Source organism: Lissotriton helveticus, chromosome 1_1 (assembly GCF_964261635.1).
Source record: "Lissotriton helveticus chromosome 1_1, aLisHel1.1, whole genome shotgun sequence".
NCBI classification, from domain to species: domain Eukaryota; kingdom Metazoa; phylum Chordata; class Amphibia; order Caudata; family Salamandridae; genus Lissotriton; species Lissotriton helveticus.
In genome coordinates this window covers 1874534863-1874553842 of record NC_136057.1, presented here as the reverse complement: position 1 = coordinate 1874553842, position 18980 = coordinate 1874534863, and the positions used below count along the sequence as shown (strand labels likewise).

The window sequence follows — 18980 nt, the reverse complement described above, 5'->3', positions numbered from 1 at the left end:
CATCGGAGTGTCACCAAAGAAAATCGGGGTGCACACGCTGCGTGTCCTCAGCTCACCTGTGTAGCTCATGTAGTTGTTGTAGGGTGTCCCAGAGAAGAGGGCATGCTCACAGGTATCATTGGCATGGTCCGGATCCCTACAGAGCTTGCTCTTTGGCGTGGGGGCGGTGTCGGCGCAGAGGTCCCCGGTCTCCATGGAGGGCACAGTCTCGCGGCAAGGGTCATCGCAGGACTCCCGTTCACTCACCCCTTTGAAGACGTGGTAGAGGCCAAGGACGTGGCCTACCTCGTGGATCATGGTGTTAGTGTGGCCAGGCATGCCATAGTATGCAGGGTTCAAGACCACTCCGCCTGTAAACGAAGCGGAAATCAAATTGTAATGCATGGCATACATCAACGCTGCAAGGAATAGCAGAGAAGTTATAGAAGTAGGGGTGTGCAAAATTCACATATTTTGCATTAGCATAATAGCGGCAAAATTACATGAAATTGCACTTAATTATGAGATCATTTTCCACTATATTTTACTGTAAAATGTTGCCTTGCATCAATTTTTGCCACAAGGATTCTTTAAATAGCAGCACCGCAAATAACAGCCACCCGCATTCTGTTGTTCTCCTGCATTTGCGGCAATACTATTCTATGTAAATGTTTACCCTGTTGTTACGTAAACCAGAATTATGGTGTAATTTCAAGAATTTCGCAAGCATTGCACAAAATTCCAGAATTCTGGAGAATAACGCTGCTATAATTTAATTCCACCCAGCCCTAGTTAGAAGGTAATTTACAATAAATTGTTACAGTATGAACTAAAAAGAATGTGCCCATGAGGAATGAAATAGAAGGACATGATTACCAACAAACTTCATTACAACTGGGTCACCCTTTCTAATCCCATGCGTTGCCTTTCCTCAATCCAATGCTTAATTTGAGCCAGTGGTTTCCGTTGCTCGGCACCGGCACTTAACCTCAGCACCGGCACTTAATTGTCATCACCACACTTATGACACTCTGCCACATGGTGGTGCTGCTCATCTTACTTAGAGATGAGCAGAACAACAGTTGTTTATGAATACAGTATTCTATAAAAAAAAAACACTAATACCTGCCTCTCCAGCCATTCCTTTAGCTTTGGGGACCTGAAATAATATGAACTATCGCACTTGCAGGCGAGAGAGATGGTTAGTAATTATTTTGGTAACGTCATTGGCAGTGATGCCCTGGCAATGGGTGGTGTATGCTGCAGTGTCCTCCTGGTCATGGCTCTGGCACTTATTATTTTATAAATTAAACACTGCCTCAATCAGCGGGGACGAGGAAGTGGAACGACTGTATCATGTCCAAATACTTTGCAGCAAACTTCAATACAACTTTATCCTTATTCCTTATCCCATTCCTTACAACATGCTTCTGGAGCAGGACCGGAGAAGCTAACAAGAACAGCAGTACAGGAAAAACTGTAGGATCATGTAAAAGAGTACCTCTTAAATCACTACTACTGGCCTGAATTTAGTTTAATTTATTGCAGGTATTTATTGAAGTGTAAACTTTGCTAACTGCTGGTCAACGGTGCAATGTTGCTCAGCACAGGAAATTAGCAAACATCACAATGTCATAAAAAAATTGATAAAGTCTGAACAAGCACAGAGTAAATTCCCCACAAACAAAAAAACTGAGGATTAAAAGAGTTCCACAATACACCAGGATCTATAATGCTACCTGGCTAAAGAATAAGCCCTGCTAGAGGTTACAAAATAACCTTCAAGAGGTATTTAAAGGTGGGCTACCCGGGAACTCGGTAATGGCTGGCCCATCAGCTGTCTTGTCAGAGATGTTTTAATGCATGGGAAATTGCGTAGGGCTCCCATCTTCTAAAGGATCTCATGAAAAGTGATGAGTTTTCTCTGTAAATCACCTCTAGTTCACTATCTCAACCTCTTCCTAACTGGTTACCTACCTGCACCTCAGACTCTCTCTCTATACCCAATGTTATCTTAGGTTTTTGGGATCCCAGTCATGATGTATATATTTGCCCGATTTCATCTGACACAATTTCTTATAATTTAGCATATAATTCAATATTCTTTAGTATTTTGCAGACTTGAATTAGCAGAAAGTAGGCAATAAAATTCAAAGTTTTTTCCAAAAAGGGGGCCCCAAAATATTACTTGCCTAGGGCCATAAAAATCTTGGATCTATTAGAGCGGTCATGGTCCCTGATCACCCTGGTCCTCCTGCCCTGTGACAGTAACCTGTCTCTTGGTGAGTCACCAAAAGCTTTTGTATTGAGTAGGTGTCTCGGAGTAATGTCTGTGAATTCATTCGCCGTGCAAAGTCAGATTCTAACGTCAGATTCTACAGATGGTCAAACTTGCAATTTACCAGTTGCTTTTAGCTAGAAATTAAACTTTTTCTCAGTCCATTTGCCTGCAAACTTCCCTTCTTAGGGCAATTGTCCTGTGAAATATACAATATTGCAATGCTATGAGCAGTGGTTGTCCGCTTAGAGCACACAGATCACAGTAAGGGCAGCTCATTATAGCTAGGGCAATTTCAACATTCAAACGCTAATCTTATGCTTTCCTTCTTTGCAGTTCTACAGAGCACAAGCACTCTTCTAACAAGTGGGTGTGTTGGTAGAGCCTAATATATGGATATGGTGCAAGTCAAACGCTTAATCAGTTATTGGACAAAACAAGAATTGGCAACAGTCATTTAGCAAAGGTGGACTCGCATACTTACATATTAACAATCTCGACTTGAAGTTTGTATGGCCTAGGACCTCAGACAAACATGTTAGGAAGGAAATAAATATCTGGCTAGTAGAGACCCTTGCAAGGAGCTATGGAAGTGGGCAGACATTCTTCTACAGTAGTGTAGGACAGCTGCAGCTCTGCATTCAGGCTTGAACAAAATTTTGTGATCAGACAATCCTTGATCCAGAAGAGACCTGAGCGAGCTAGAGTTTCCATGGATATGCGAGCGGTTCATTCTACCCATTTATATGTTGACCTGCGAGGATGGTCCTCAGATATGCTAAGAGTCAATTGACTTAAGCATCATGAATACACAGGCAAGGTACAGAGTTCAGAGCTTGCATGTAAGCATTTATTTCCTGAACAAGCCTAAGTAAGACCTTTCCCCATCCCGTTGATATCGCACAAGGGATTGTTTTAAAGATTCTTGAAAATCAAGGTTTATATGCTAGGGTATTCTATCTTTAAATCACAGAGCCTCACTTCTCCAGAAAATAAATATTTTTCACACCGGTCCTTCTGTGAGAACAATGCAATCCTTTGTGAGCATTTAGCAGGTTTCTATGGACATTGACCTTACGTAAGAAGACTGTGTACCGACAGACGTGCAGGTAGCTGTGCTCAAATGGACCACTGAAAATGAATCAGTTTATATCAAGATAAGCAAATTGACCAAGAAGACACTCAACAAAGCATTTGTATACACCTCTCTGGATGGTTGTACGACAAAACAAGGCATGTCTAAACCACGTGTTCCTTAACAACAAAACAAGCGCATCATAACCACGCATTCCTTTACCACGCAAGTCTTTACAACGACTTGCCTTAGGGAAAGCGCTGGCATTTGGGACAGTCTATTTTACTATTCCAACTACAGTCCGAGCAACAGCAGGGAAAGCATTAAAGTCCAATGCTGCTTTACCTAAGGCATGCCGTTGTAGCAACATGCATGGTAAAGGAATCCATGGTTAAGACTCATTCGTTGATCCGACCACTTTGAAAAGGCAACGCTTGGTTCGGCCATCGTTGTAATTGCTGTTTTCCCTCTGGACATTGTCAGTGCATGCACCCCTTCAGAGGTCAGATCCTTTTATGATGTTTTTTTATGCTTCAGGGAAAGCAAAGTTTAAATTTGTGTCTGCTCACTGTGTTTCTGAACAAGAGGAATGCTTAATTTGTGTCGCTGGTTGCAGGAGTTCAGTACCAGCACTTATTTTAAGCCAGGACCTACTTTTCAGCATCGTATTTTGACCAACACCATAAGAGAGAAAAGCATAAAAGGAAGAAAGAAGGAGGAAGAGAAAGATACAAGATAGGGCAGACAATGATGAGGAAAATGGGGAAAGATAGGGAAAACGGTGACAAAAAAAGGTAGAAATCCCTGCTTTCTACTTCTTTTCACTCTTTTCCTTTATCTTTCACTTCCTCCTTCTTTCTTCCTTTTCTGATTTTCTCTTCGGGATGCTGGTCAAAATAGGATGAAGTAAAGTAAGTCCTGATTCACAAAAATAAGTTTGCTGTAAATAAGGGATCTAAAAAAGCAAAAAGTTTAGAGTGATAGAAGAAAGCGGCATGAGGTAACCTTGGTATTCCAGACCTCGAAATTCGGCAGGACTCGTAGCTATCTCTTTCGAAAAACTTGGGGCTCCTTGCACTTTTTAAAAACATATTAAGCACAGGGTGTAGGTTGAGATGTAATCTTCAAACCAAAACAAAACCCAACAATTTAGTTATTGATGCTATCGGTAGGGAGATTTAAAATTGCAAGCCAGTTCTGATTGGAGATTTACAAATGAAATGAAGATGGAAGCAGAAATGCAGTTTGTGAGAGGATTTATTTTAAACTAGCTTACCCATCGCGCGTTGCTGCGATCTCAGAAGAAAGGAAATTTAAGGAAACTTGTTAAGATAACATTCAATTTACATTGTCATTTTTATTGAAACTTATTCATTTTAATATGGAAAACATTTTAAAGTGTTGTTTTAATTTTGTTTATTTATTCGAGTGCTTGTGGATACACGTTATTTTTTGTTTTTCCGTCTGGTGCATACATGAATAAATCAGAAGGTTTTCCGACGCGTGAGCTGGCCACATACAGTTGTCCATGTGATAAGCACGGATTCCCCAAATCTAGTCCACACATTTGCAGCGATTGTCCTTGTGCTTTGTTGATGGTCATTGCAAAAGGGAGTTGCACCGTAAACTGTAAACGTTCAGTATTGGAAAGATTATGAGGGCCCTGGGCGGCCGGGGGGCCGATATTTAACTCATTTTTCTTCTTTTTTATTTTTGCCAGAAACCTTCGCGAGAGTGTACTCAACAACTTTAAAAAAAATGTTTTTATTTTTTAGCCAGAAACCTTCGCAGGTGTGTACTCAACAACTTCCCAAAGTTTCATGCCGATCGGATGAACGGTGTAGTAATGCATAAAGGACAAACGGACATACTTTGGTTTTTATAAATAGATAGATGTTCAAATGACTGCTGTGTTTGGCGTGGCTTCCAGCAATTATAGATGCTTTTAATCTCCAGATGAGTTGTTATTTCGCGGTTTAGTATGGTATCATCTGTGTATTACTGGACGATTAGCCCATATGTCTGTCCAGCTTTGGGTTCCATAGAAATATAAGCACGGCCAAAAGAACCAAGCCAACACCCATGCACCAACAGCATGGGGTGATTTAGACGGTGAATCCCCATTTTTTTCAATTCCCTAAGGTTAACCTATCTTTCACCTTTTTTTGTTTTCAAAATTCTTTATTGGTTAAAGGGTATAAAGTTGAAATAACGTATTTGTTGAATAGAATGCTTCCGATATTTAAATCATGGGGTGTTACATTAGAGATTCTGTTTAGAGTAAAGTATTGTTGGTTATAACCTCATTATCAAAGAGTGTAGTGAGAAAAAGAAAAAGAGGAAGGGGAGAGGGCTAGGGCAGAAATAAAACCCATGGACGGTAGAAAGAGGCGAGGAGGTTAGGTGAAATGTAAGTTCGGTAGACTGAGCGGTGTGTTGGTGTAGGGTAGCGATAGTGCAAGTCTGCATAGTGCAGTGGTTGCTTGCTGTAGTACATAGGTGGTTCATATACTTCAGTGTTCATTGTGGGTATGCTTGGAGATCTGTTAAGAAGATGTCTTAGGTTGGCTTAACTTTTTGGATATATAGATCACATTTATTCCATAGTTTGTGCGGGCTCTGGGATTTGAAGTTGTTAATTAAGTAAAGAGATATCTGCACTACTTGTGAAGCATACCCATGCCCACCAGGTATGGTGGGTTAGATTTTGGAACAATTTCCACTCACATAGAATATTTTTCACTCCCATAGTAAGCAGGAAGTCAAAAAGGCTCATGTCCTCAGCGTTTAGCTGTATTTCAGGGGGTGAGACCAAGGGCCCACTTTCACTGCATGGAAGTGAAGAGGAAACACAGTGTCGAAAATTCCACGTATTTATGTGGTGGATTTCCTTCCAAAATAGTTTTAGCATCTTACAGTTGAATAGCATGTGGTTGAGGGTGCATGGTGATTCATGACAGTTCCACCTTTGGTCTGACTCTAGGAGATCTAGTTTATAGAGTTTTTTATGCTGTCCAGTGGGATCACTGACATAATATCGACGTCACAAATATCGAGATACACAAATATCGAGTGAAAAATATCGAGTGACAAAATATCGACTCCCTATCTACAAACAGGTAAGTACCAAAATATCGACTCCAAAATATCGACTTACAAAAATATAGACTGTCAAAATATCGATTTTTTTAAATGTCTTAAAATTAAGTTAAAACTAATATAGTAATAAATATATTTAATATAAACTTAGAAATAATTATTTTAAAATTTTAATTTTAATAAATAATTTCTATAATTAAAAAAATTATATCACCAAAAATAATACATACATATATATATATATATATATATATATATATATATATATATATATATATATATATAAAAACATATTATTAAATAAACATATATAACATTTTTAGCGTAGCATAGAAAATGGTTAAAATTTATTGTAACAACTATAGTGAGTTCAACATTAGCAAAAGTGTTGGATAGCGTAGAGGTAAAATTTACTATTCCCACTCCAGTGGGTGCAACAGTAGGGAAAGCGCTGGATAGCGTAGGGGTTAAAATACTATTCCCACTCCAGGGATGTCTGACGTTACAACGCATACTTTTACAACACCTACCATTACATCAAAACTTTTACAACACAAAAACTTTTACAACTCATACATTTACAACGCAAGATTTTACAACGCATATACCTTTACAACGCATACCATTACAATGTAAGTATTGGTAAGTATATAATATTTTTTTTAATATAAATTAATTTAAAATATTATAATATAATTTAATTTTATTTAATTGTATTTAATTAATGTAATTTAAATGTAATTTTACTTTATTTTTACAAAGTACCCCTGTACCCCAAAAACCCTAAACTGACCCTGAACCCTAAAAATACCCCTTTACCCAAAAACTGAAAACTGACCCTGAACCCTACAAATACCCCTTTACCCAAAAACTGAAGACTGACCTGAACCCTAAAAATACCCCTTTACCCCAAAAACTGAAAACTGACCCTGAACCCTAAAAATAACCCTTTACCCAAAAACTGAAAACTGGCCCTGAACCCTAAAAATACCCCTTTACCCCAGAAACTGAAAACTGACCCTGAACCCTAAAAATACCCCTTTACCCAAAAACTGAAAACTGACCCTGAACTCTAAATATACCCCTTTACCCCAAAATCTGAAAACTGACCCTGAACCCTAAAAATACCCCTTTACCCAAAAACTGAAAACTGACCCTGAACCCTACAAATACCCCTTTACCCAAAAACTGAAAACTGACCCTGAACCCTAAAAATACCCCTTAACCCAAAAACTGAAAACTGACCCTGAACCCTAAAAATACCCCTTTACCCAAAAACTGAAAACTGACCCTGAACCCTAAAAATACCCCTTTACCCCAGAAACTGAAAACTGACCCTGAACCCTAAAAATACCCCTTTATCCAAAAACTGAAAACTGACCATGAACTCTAAAAATACCGCTTTACCCAAAAACTGAAAACTGACCCTGAACCCCAAAAATACCCCTTTACCCAAAAACTGAAAACTGACCCTGAACCCTAAAAATACCCCTTTACCCAAAAACCCAAACATATAACATTTTAAAAATAATTATATACTTAGCAATACTTACGTTGTAATGGTATGCGTTGTAAAGGTATCTGCGTTGTAAAAACATGCTTTGTAAATGTATGCGTTGTAAAAGTTTTTGCGTTGTAAAAGTTTCGTTGTAATGGTAGTGCATAGTAAAAGTTGCGTTGTAAATGTTGCATACCCACTCCAGTGGGTGCAACAGTAGGGAAAGTGTTGTATAGCGTAGGGGTTAAAATTACTATTCCAACTTCAGAGAGTGCAATAATAGGGAAAGTAAATACTTCACAAATAGATATAAATAACATAAAAAGTAATACCAATTACAAATAAATAAAATATTGTACTTGTGTCTAAAAAATATTAAATATTTATTTATAAATACAAAATAAAATTATTTAATTATAAAAATTGCCTACTCATACTAATTAATTACCTATTAACAATAAATTAATTTACTATTTCAAAATTAATAAATTAATTTTAATTACCAATTATATTTTAATTAATTACCTATTAAAAATTAATTAACAATTAATTCAAAATAAATACCAATAATTTAAATGACATATTTAATTAATGAGAATTAAATTATTTCCCACCCTATTCCCCTATAAACCCACAACCCGCTACAGACAATAAATGAATGAAATTAACATATTTATCAATTAATCAATTAAAATTATTTACCAATCATATTTTTATTAATTACCAATCATTATTTAATTAACAATGTATTTCAAATAATTAAGAATAAATAAATTAACATATTTAATTAATTATAATTAAATTACTTCCCACCCTATTCCCCTATAAACCCACAACCCGCTACAGAAAATAATTTAATAAAATTAACATATTTATCAATTAATCAATTATAATTAATTACCAATTAAATTTTAATTAATTACCAATTAATACATAATTAACAATTAATTATAAATAAATATCAATAAATAATAAAAAAAATTAAATTAATTATAATTAAATTACTTCCCACCCTATTCCCCTATAAACCCACAACCCGCTACAGAAAATAAATTACTAAAATTAAAATATTTATCAATTAATCAATTATAATTAATTACCAATTATATTTTAATTAATTACCAATTAATAAATAATTCACAATTAATTATAAATAAATATCAATAAATAATTTAAAAAATGTAAATAATTATAATTAAATAACTTCCCACCCTATTCCCCTATAAACCCACAACCCGCTACAGAAAATAAATTACTAAAATTAAAATATTTATCAATTAATCAATTCTAATTAATTACCAATTATATTTTAATTAATTACCAATTAATAATTAACAATTAATTCTAAATAAATATCAATAAATAAATTAACATATTTATTTAATTATAATTAAATTACTTCCCACCCTATTCCCCTATAAACCCACAACCCGCTACAGAAAATAAATTACTAAAATTAAAATATTTATCAATTAATCAATTATAATTCATTACCAATTATATTTTAATTAATTACCAATTAATAAGTAATTAACAATTAATTCTAAATAAATATCAATAAATAAATTAACATATTTAATTAATTAGAATTAAATTACTTCCCACCCTATTCCCCTATAAACCCACAACCCGCTACAGACTTATATTACACCAAAAATAAAAATTATTATTAACTTACCTTAAATTCGATATTTTTGTTGACTATATTATGTCTAGTCGATATTATGTCCATTCTATATTTTTGATTCGATATTATGTCCATTCTATTCGATATTAATTTTCTCTAGTCGATATTTTTGTTGTCTATATTATGTCTAGTCGATATTATGTCCATTCTATATTTTTTACTCGATATTCTGTCCAGTCGAAATAAAAGACTCGATATTATGACTGCCCACCGTCCAGTGAGGCTTATGTAAAGTTCAATATTTCAATTGTGAGAGGATGGGAAATGTTTGATTTTTGTGGGAGAGGATCCGGATTTCTTCCATTTTTTTGTTTCTGTTATGGTTGTGTGATCAGTTGAATGGTGTAGATTAACCAATCTGTTTGGGATCTCAACTGTCAGTTTATTGTCGGCGTTAAGTTATGGCTGCTTCATGAGGTAAGGTATGATTTGTGCGGTTTAATCCACTTATTTATGGTAACCTTGAGATTGAAGCAGTACAAAAGTCAATATTATCTAAGTTGTGGGTGTCTTTTAAGTCTGCAAATGATCTGAGTTTAGCTGTGGAACCAAGGTCATTAACATATAGAATGGTTTTTTTTGCCCATGACGTCCATATGGAGAATTGCCCTTTGATTTAGATTTAAGTGTTGTTCTAAAGGGATACAAATTCCAAGTGTTATATGTTAAGTGGGAATTTTTTATCATACGGTTTAAGATCTGGGAGGGTATCTCTGGTTACGGTCTGCGAGTATTGGATATTCAGCAGTTTCATAGTTAGTGTTGATAATAGGGAGAAGGGTTTTGTGAGGTATTCCTCGATGAGCAGTCATAGCGGTTTGTTATAGGGGAAAGGGTGGTGCCACCAAGAAGCTTAATTGATTAGAAAGGCAAGTTGGCATTTGTGGAAATTCTGGATATTTAGTCCACCATTTTGCCTGTCTATTTGAGTTTTTTAGGAGTGATTCTATCTGGTTTCCCTTTCCATAGTAAATCTGATAGTAAGGAGTCTATGCTGTTGAAAAATGTGTGCGATAGCTGTAGGGGTAGCATGGAAATGCTAATATTTATTTGGGGTGGCTATCCTCATCTTGATGCATTCTGCTTGTCCACATCATGTCATAAATTTAGGGGTCCATTGTGAGAGTTTGTTTTAAAGGTTTTCTTCAGCTAATTTTCTTGTGTATTCTATGTTGCTTTTGAAATGAATCACTAGGTATTTGATTTGGGATGGTTGCCAATGTAGTTTTGTATTGTTCACTACGTAGGGCATGGTTAGGTTATTTTGTGGGAAGACTTCTGTTTTTTCAAAGTTTATCGAGTAACCTGAAACTGTTGTGCATGACAAAATGTTATCTAAGATTGCAGGGATAGCAGTCTCAGCATCTTGTGAGAAGATTAAAACATTACCTCCATAGGCAACATTTTTGTATGTGTCATTGTCGATTGGTAGTCCCTCTATGTTTATATTAGATCTGATTGCTGCTAGATGGGGTTCAATGGCTAGGAAATATAGTAGTGGGATAGGGAACAGCCTTGTCTTGTCCCCTGAGCCAGATTTATTTTTTCTGATAGATATCTGTTGACTCAAATGTGGGCAGAAGGTTGTGCGTATAGGGCATAGACCTGGCAAATAAAGTTTTCACCTAAATTTAGTGCATTACCGTGTGTAGGAAGGGTCAGGAGAACTTGTCAAAGGGCTTCCCAGTATAAGTGGGAGATAATAGTGATTTTTCTCTTTCAATGATGTGGCAGAACAATCTGATATTGTTAGAACCTAGCCTGCCTTTTACGAAACTTGTTTGTGTTCAGTGTTTGAAAGATGGAAGGACTTTTTCCAATCCCATCGCCAAACGTTTTGCGTAGATTTTACAGTCTGCATTTATTAGGGAAATGGACTGGTAGTTTTTAACCTCTAGAGGTTCTTTCACTTCTTTGTGGATTACTGTAATTCTGGCTTGTGAGGCCGTACCTAGTATTTCCCCAGTGGTTTCAAAGTGCTGGATTTGGGATTTTATGTGGGGTAGTAGATTGTTTAGGGATTCTATTGCTTGTTTAATTTCATAAGGGGAAATGGGTTGATTGAGCGTAATCTTATTGGTGTCATTTAAAGTTGGTAGTTCGATTTTGTCCAGGTATTTGAGGCATTTGTCGGGAGAGGATGTTTTCTCTGGGTTACATAGTTCTGGGTAGTATTCTAGGAAGGTTCTAGTTATTTTTTGTGGATCAACAGTAGTTACTCCCGATTTATTCTTAATTGAGGTGATACGGTTTTTATATTTTTACTTATTATTTTGTTGCATTTTTACTTCAATGTTTTCAGCTGGTAAAGGAGTAATTGAGAGACCTGCTTTTTTTAGACATAATGGTAACCCCATTCTTTTTCTTGGAAGCAGGGGAGAAGGAAGTACTGTGTATCTAGTGATGATGTATAGTGTTGCATTCAGGAGGATTGTCACCCTTGAACTTGGCACTGTAGTCCAGAATTTTCCTGTACTTAACAGGGTGATTGATACCATTTGTATTGAGGGAGATACATTAAGGGTGAGGATTGCTAATGAGCTAAAGACCATAGTTCAGAGGGGTTGAATTTGACCTGGTTGTGCACAAGCTTTGTGAATTATTGAATATAATTTTGGAAGCATGAACAAAACGTATACGCAAGTGTAGTAAAAAATATAATTTTGGCAGCATGAGGACTAGTATAGGCGAGTGTAGTGGATTTTAGGGTGTTTTGTATGGAGATAAATGTATCTATCTTTTGAATTTTTGGTTGAATATATGAGGATAGTGAGCAGTAATGTTGCTACGGTAGTTGTGGATCTGTCGGAATGTAAAGTAGTTATAAAATGTAAGGTATGGTTACATGAGCATTATGAGGGAACGTGAAAGTTTCCATGTGGATGAAAGTCACACAGCCTTAGAGGATATGAAGAGAATTAGTTAAGAAAGCAGGTAGCGGGAGGGGGTGGGAAAACCAAAAGTAAGGATAGGAACATTCCAAAGAGCAAAAACCACATCTCACCCAACCCCAACTATCAAGGATTAGATGGGGAGATGGAGGCCACATGAGGTCACATCCCATGTGATAGAGATGGAGGAACAGGGTACGGATACGAGGAGGGAGCAGGCATTATGGCTTACAGTCTTCCGATGTGTAGTTTGAGATTCGCCGGGTTTAAATTATAGTCAGGGAGGTGAGGAATAATTGAGATAAGCACCAATAAACATCATTGGGAGATTAGAACAGATTAAACAGAATTTCAATATAATTCATAGCATTGCATGTATGGCAAAAGGCATACAGTTACATGACGCATAACATATATCAATATTTTATATAGCATTGTATATCACAGCAAGTCCGAACGGTGTTGCATAAACAAGAATTAAACTTTATTAACGTGAGAGCCCATGATCACACAATTGAAATAATATGGGGTCCAAACATTTGTTTGTTGTTGATCTTGGACACCACTATGTTTCAAGCTTCAATGATTTTCCAGGCAGAGAAGGAGTCATGGGCAGGGAGCGATACTGGAGAAATACCGAGAAAGCAGAAAGCAGATTAGGTGGCCTTCCAAGGTTTGTCTTTTGTCTTCGGGAGCCGAGTCAAGGCTGTGGATATCTGCCTTCCCCCACATCCAATCCATCCATCTGCAGCTTCGAAGGGTCCCTAGGGCCTCGGACTGCAAAATCGATGCTGGCACTTGCTTTAATAACATTGCCTCGGAGCACAGTCTACAGCTTCCAGTGTTAGCCTGAAAGCCATGGTCAAGAAGGGTGATGCAGCCTCTGCTCAGAGGCAAAGATAGACCGATGGCAGGACAGAGGCGTAATACAGGTTTTTGCAACCCTTTGGTGAAGGAGGACCCAAGCAGGGCATGAGTTAAGGGAATATGCAGGTTTACCTGCTCTTTTCACAGGGTGGAAGTCGTCTACGCAGCAAATAGGTTGGGCCCCACAGAAATATGCTAAACTTGTCCCAGGGACACATTCAGCAGTGCCTGCACATTGTCTGCTTTCGTTCTGAGCAGCAACGTGAAGGTGGGGAGGAGGCTTATCAGAATCTAGGTGGGCCCATAACAAAGGCTGATGTTAAGGATCCAATAGGCCTCCTTTTGTTGGAGTATCCTGGCTGGGACCTATGGGGGAGCTGCATACCTGACTGCAATGGATGGGACACAAATGCGCACAGCTTATCACTTCACAGGTATTTAAGAGATGCATATTATTGACTTTGTTCAGTCCCTGTATATGAGAGATATCCATGCAATGTAAGAATGCCAGGTGTGCTGGTCTATACCAGTATTTGAACAAATAATTTAAATGTCACAATGTTTTTATTTCTTTAATGGCAATATAGCACTACTCATTCCAATGCAAGCTGTCAGAGCACTTTATATCACACATACACATTATGCATTAACAACAAATCATATGTGTGTAAATCATTGGTAGGGTGTGTTACATAAGATAGTGAGGGTTTCAAGGTGCCCCTCATAGCTCACTGTGCTACATTAGATGGGGTACAATTTTTGAACTTCAAGTAAGAAAGGGATCTCTCTGTTAAAAGTAGTAACCCACTTAGCTTCACTTCCAGTCTGATGGCTGCGAGTGTGCCAAGAGCCACCTGAGATGGTGAGTTTGTCAAAGCATATGCAGAGGTACAGGTTGTGGCGGCTTTGTAAGTGATGCAGCTGCTTTTGATGATGGTGCAAGCTGGAAAGGAGAGCCAGTGAAGCTCCATCAGCATAGCAGGGATTTGATCATATTTATTCAAGCCCTTGTTGAAGGGCATTACCATCCTCTGACAGTGTATGGCCAAATGCTATATGGACCATCCAAAATAACATTTCTTTCTATGTTCTCACCAGATCCGTGGCAAGAACAACCTAGGGAACAAATATGAGGTTGGTTGTATGATCTTATTTCCCTCTTCTGGAATACCTGCATTCATTCCCTCTCATGGCTTTCTCCCCAAACTTCATTGTTCCTCCCAGTCAACATTTGTATAATTTGGGTACCAGGTCATATATTGAGGCTTTTAGATTATTTAAAACATCAGTACATGGTCCCATTATGATAGCGATAGCTAAATGTCTGGGACGGGTATGGGTAACGCGATGGACTGACGGGAGATATAGGTAAAGCCATCTCCATGTTTATCAACTGAGACCATCCGTTTGTTTATTGTTTTTTCCCTTTTTATTATAAAATGTGATGAATTTATCTTGTGATTAGATGCTCTTTTATAGGTACTTTTTTATTATGTATGTTCCTGCCAATCAAGTGAGGATTGTTTTAGAGCCCTATCTATTATTATTTTTTTTATGATAATTGTTATATGTCTTGCACAAATGGTTATGGTTACAAAGTGACAACTTAGTATGTTTAACTCGGATTTGATGTTTGCCTGTGAAAACTTTTGTGATTTCTTTTAAATCGAAATAAAGTTTATAAGCTGAAACTGAAACTGAATAATTTGTGTCATACTTTTACTCTTCCATCATACTCATTTATACTCTTGTCCTCAGAAAGTAGGACAACTGCACCTGGCTCCTCGTAGATGTCACACAGTCCTTCTAGCCCCTAGGAAAAGAACTAGACTTTGTTGTCCACTCACTGTAGAAAACTTCAGAGATTCACAGTCACTTCCGCCACTAGACTTTAGGCAGGCTGGAACAACAGATCGCTCATGGGGTTCTTTTCTCCACTATCAGTTCCTCAAAAGCACCGCCCAATCCTCAACGTGACTAGAGTATTTCACCATTTCATCATCTGTTCATTTTTATATGAAACGATAAGAAAACCAGTTTTGGCAAAGCCAATAGATTTTGCCTATGAGAGGACTATTGGCTTTGTCAATGATTTTTAGACATGATGCACAACAGCACAGGCTGCTGTGAAACACGGCTTAAAGTAAAGATAAACAGCGATATGTCGCGACCTGCATTGACAGTGTCATGACATATTTTATGTACTTTAAGTCATGCTGCACAGTAGCAGGGGCGTAACGAACACCTCGTAGTCCCTGCAGTACGAGCGGGGCAGTCTTCTCTATAGGAGGAGGAACACTCAGCTTGTCTGTGCAGTGTGTGTCTCTCTAAAGCAGCTGCAGTGTACTGAATGCTTTGAGCTGCCACAGCGCTGGCCTGGACTGAAAAGAAACATAACTTATTTGTTTCTTTTCAGTCCTAGCCTGCCAGGCACCTTACAGGAGTGGGTGGTGGCCCCTGAGAGACAGCATTCTCCAGAGAGTATTGCATGTTTTCGAGGGAAGATGCAGCGCAGAACTTACTGGAGTAGAGGCAGGGTTGCTACCTTCCTCAGAGAAAAATGCCAGCCCACCATTCACATTTTATGATTCTGCAAAAGCCTACCCATGATTGTTAAGTAAAGTTTTTATAAGAAATGATCTGTATTGATTTTAACATTGCTTTATGTCTATGTAATGCTGTAGAACACATTCTAACATTTTCTTCTTGCATTAGCTGTTTAAAGTGTGTACTGATAATGGGAAAACAAAAGGTCAGGAAAGTAAATGCAAGTCATTGTAGGTGATTTCACAATGTTGCCATTAAGGGATCTGATGGAAACCCAGAGTTCTTATTTCCCTTGGGCATGCTTTGAATAACTTTGAATAATGTGCCAGGCCAAAGTTAAAAGCAATATGCAATACATGTAATTTTAAAATAATTGACAATTATGCACAAATAAAAGCACAGTATAGAAAACTAAAGTGACCGCCTTCACTGAATTCTTTAGAAGTGCTTCATATATTTAATTTTTTTAAGCCTCTGTGTTACATAAAACAATTAGGTGAATTCAATATTGAAATAGTCAGGAAGAGTAGTGGGGGGAAAAACCAAGATGGCGGATTGAAGGTGCCGCCGGGTGTAGCCGGAGAACGCCGTTCTCACCACCTCTCATCACTTCACGAAAAGCGGATAATATTATAGCTTACTACGGCTTACTACGGCGGAAAGGAAGGCTGACGGAGTAGACCGGCTCAGACTTACATGAAAGTCGTCTACGGATTGTCCACGGACTGTGTGAAACCGCTTGCGGTCGCAGGGAAGCTGGATGCGGCTACTGTTTGTAGGAGGCAGCAGCAGCGGCGGCGGTGAACAGGGGGCGGAGACTGGCTGTGCTCGCTGGGTTCGGTGGACCTTCCTGACCTGGCTCGGTTCCGCCGGTCCAAGACTCGGGGGATTCATTGCCCCCACTGATACTGGACACTTAGCCAGCCGTTCCGCCAAACCGGACGGGAGAAGTGCTTCGATTGAAGGGAGCACCCCGGGCTCGGCGGTGTGGAGAGCGGAGAGAGTGGACATGGCTCCGAAGAATCAGGCAAGGAGCACTAGGACTACGAAAGGGGCAGTAAACCATGAGGAGAATGCCGCCACCGCTGTAGTCAGCGCAGCAGCGGAGAAGAGGGCGGCGGCGGCGGCGGAAGCTGCTGCAGCAGCTAAAGCAAAAACACCAGCAAAAACACCAGCAAAGCCTCACGGAGCAGAGATAGCAGCTACCGTGATAAAGAGCCTGATTATCACTGGGAGTCAGGAGAAAGCTGCAAACTTTGCCGGTAAGCAACATCAAGTACTGCTTATGCTCGCCGCTAATGACAAGGAGGATGCTGTTAAAGACAGAGGGGCTAAGTTAGATATAAATCCAGCACCTGCAGGAATCAGCCTAGGGATTGAGCTGATAAATAATAACGGGGACACTGCTACAGATAAGAGGAAGGATTTGCAGAGTGCCTTAGGGAGCGCGGATTGTGCAATTGATACTGAGATTGAGACTGAGATAGCTCTACAAGACAAAATAGCTGTACAAGATAAAACAGCTGTTTCAAAAGACAATGGTAATGACAAAGATGCTGAGAAAGGAACGTGCAAGCCAGCGCCACCGGCACAGGCACAGGCACAAGCCTCAGGCTTAGACATAGGAGGTGCCCCCATGAGTACTAGGCGGACTCAGGTGAATTGTGAAGCCCCAGCAGGTGAGGTTCAAAACTTACCTCCAGATATGGGGACCCCTAAAGATAATACAGAGGAGTGCAATGGTAAACAAACCGAGTCGAATGATGAATATGATGAATATGTGGAATTGACGGACGAGGAGGGCAATTTGGAGAACCTTTCGCAGGATAACTGGAAAACAGTGACACGGAAAAAAGGAAGAGGAAAAGCTAAAAATAAAACAAATAAAATAAAGAATAAGAAGAATACTAATCTGTTTACTCTCCCATCAGCAACAAACCAGGCTAATACTCGTGGCAAATCGATTATCGATGACAGCCCACTACGTAAGTGGATGCAAGCTAAGGGAGGAGTAAAAACAATGGCTTTACGTTTATCAGGCAATAACTTTACGGGACCATTAACCACACTGCAACCTAATTTAGATATCCCAGATACTGATAATGCCACCTTGCCATCCTCTATAAATCAATTGATCGCAGCTGATCCTAAAGGAGTACGGGAGCTTCGGCAGGATTCTATTATGAGAGAGGAGGGTACTGAAAAGGCCCCAAATGTAAACGAAATCACTGCTACAATAGATGCAGAAACTGATTATGACAGGCAAAATATGAATGACTTATGTCAGGAGCCTTCATCTTTGGAGATTCCATCTATGGCTCTAATTTTGAATATGTTGACCGAACAGAGACAAGAAGCACAACAACATTTTACGCAATTAAAGGAGGATAATTCTAAAATTCAATTATACTTATTGGAAGTTAATGGCAAAATGAATAAAGTAACTCAAGAAGTGGAAGAGCTACAACAGCGGGTGGTACAAATAGAGGAGACTTCGGTCAAGCATGATCAGAAAAGTATCAGTCAAGAGGAAGAGATCCGTGCCTTACAATCCAAGATGGAAGACTTGGAGAATAGGCAAAGAAGGCAGAACCTTAGACTTTTTGGGGTCCCAGAAGGGGCTGAAGGGGCGGACCCCAGGGCATACATAGTTAGACTGCTCCAACGTGCATTCCCGGATCTCGCAGACTGGGATTGGGACTCTCAGATTCAAAGAGCTCATAGACTGCCTTTAGTCAATCGAAATAGAAACAACAAGTTTCCTCGCCCTTTTTTGATTTATTTTGGGAATTTTTTATTGCGACAAGCGGTATCTTTAAAAGCTAAACCTAATTCTCCGATTGTTACTGAAGACGTGACTTTCTTTGTCCGATCAGATCTATGTAAAACTACTATGGAGAGACGATGGAATCTGCGCCAATTAATTGACTCTTTCAAGGCCGTTGGGGCCCAAGTTTTCCTTCAAGAACCAGCATGCTTAAAAGTCATAAAAGCTGGGCATACGTATTATTTCAATCAGGTTAAGGAGGCAGAAAATGTGCTAGATAAATTTACTAACG

General features: G+C 38.6%; 1 protein-coding gene across 1 annotated transcript in view; it reads right to left on the bottom strand.

Moving 5' to 3' along the window:
- The window catches only part of PAPPA2 (pappalysin 2), an 888990-nt gene that overhangs the window by 496555 nt on the left and 373455 nt on the right, over nt 1-18980 (bottom strand). Inside the window, exon 4 of the mRNA XM_078650337.1 lies at nt 57-350. Coding sequence (XP_078506463.1) covers nt 57-350 — 294 coding nt within the window. The remainder of the gene's footprint in view (nt 1-56; nt 351-18980) is intronic.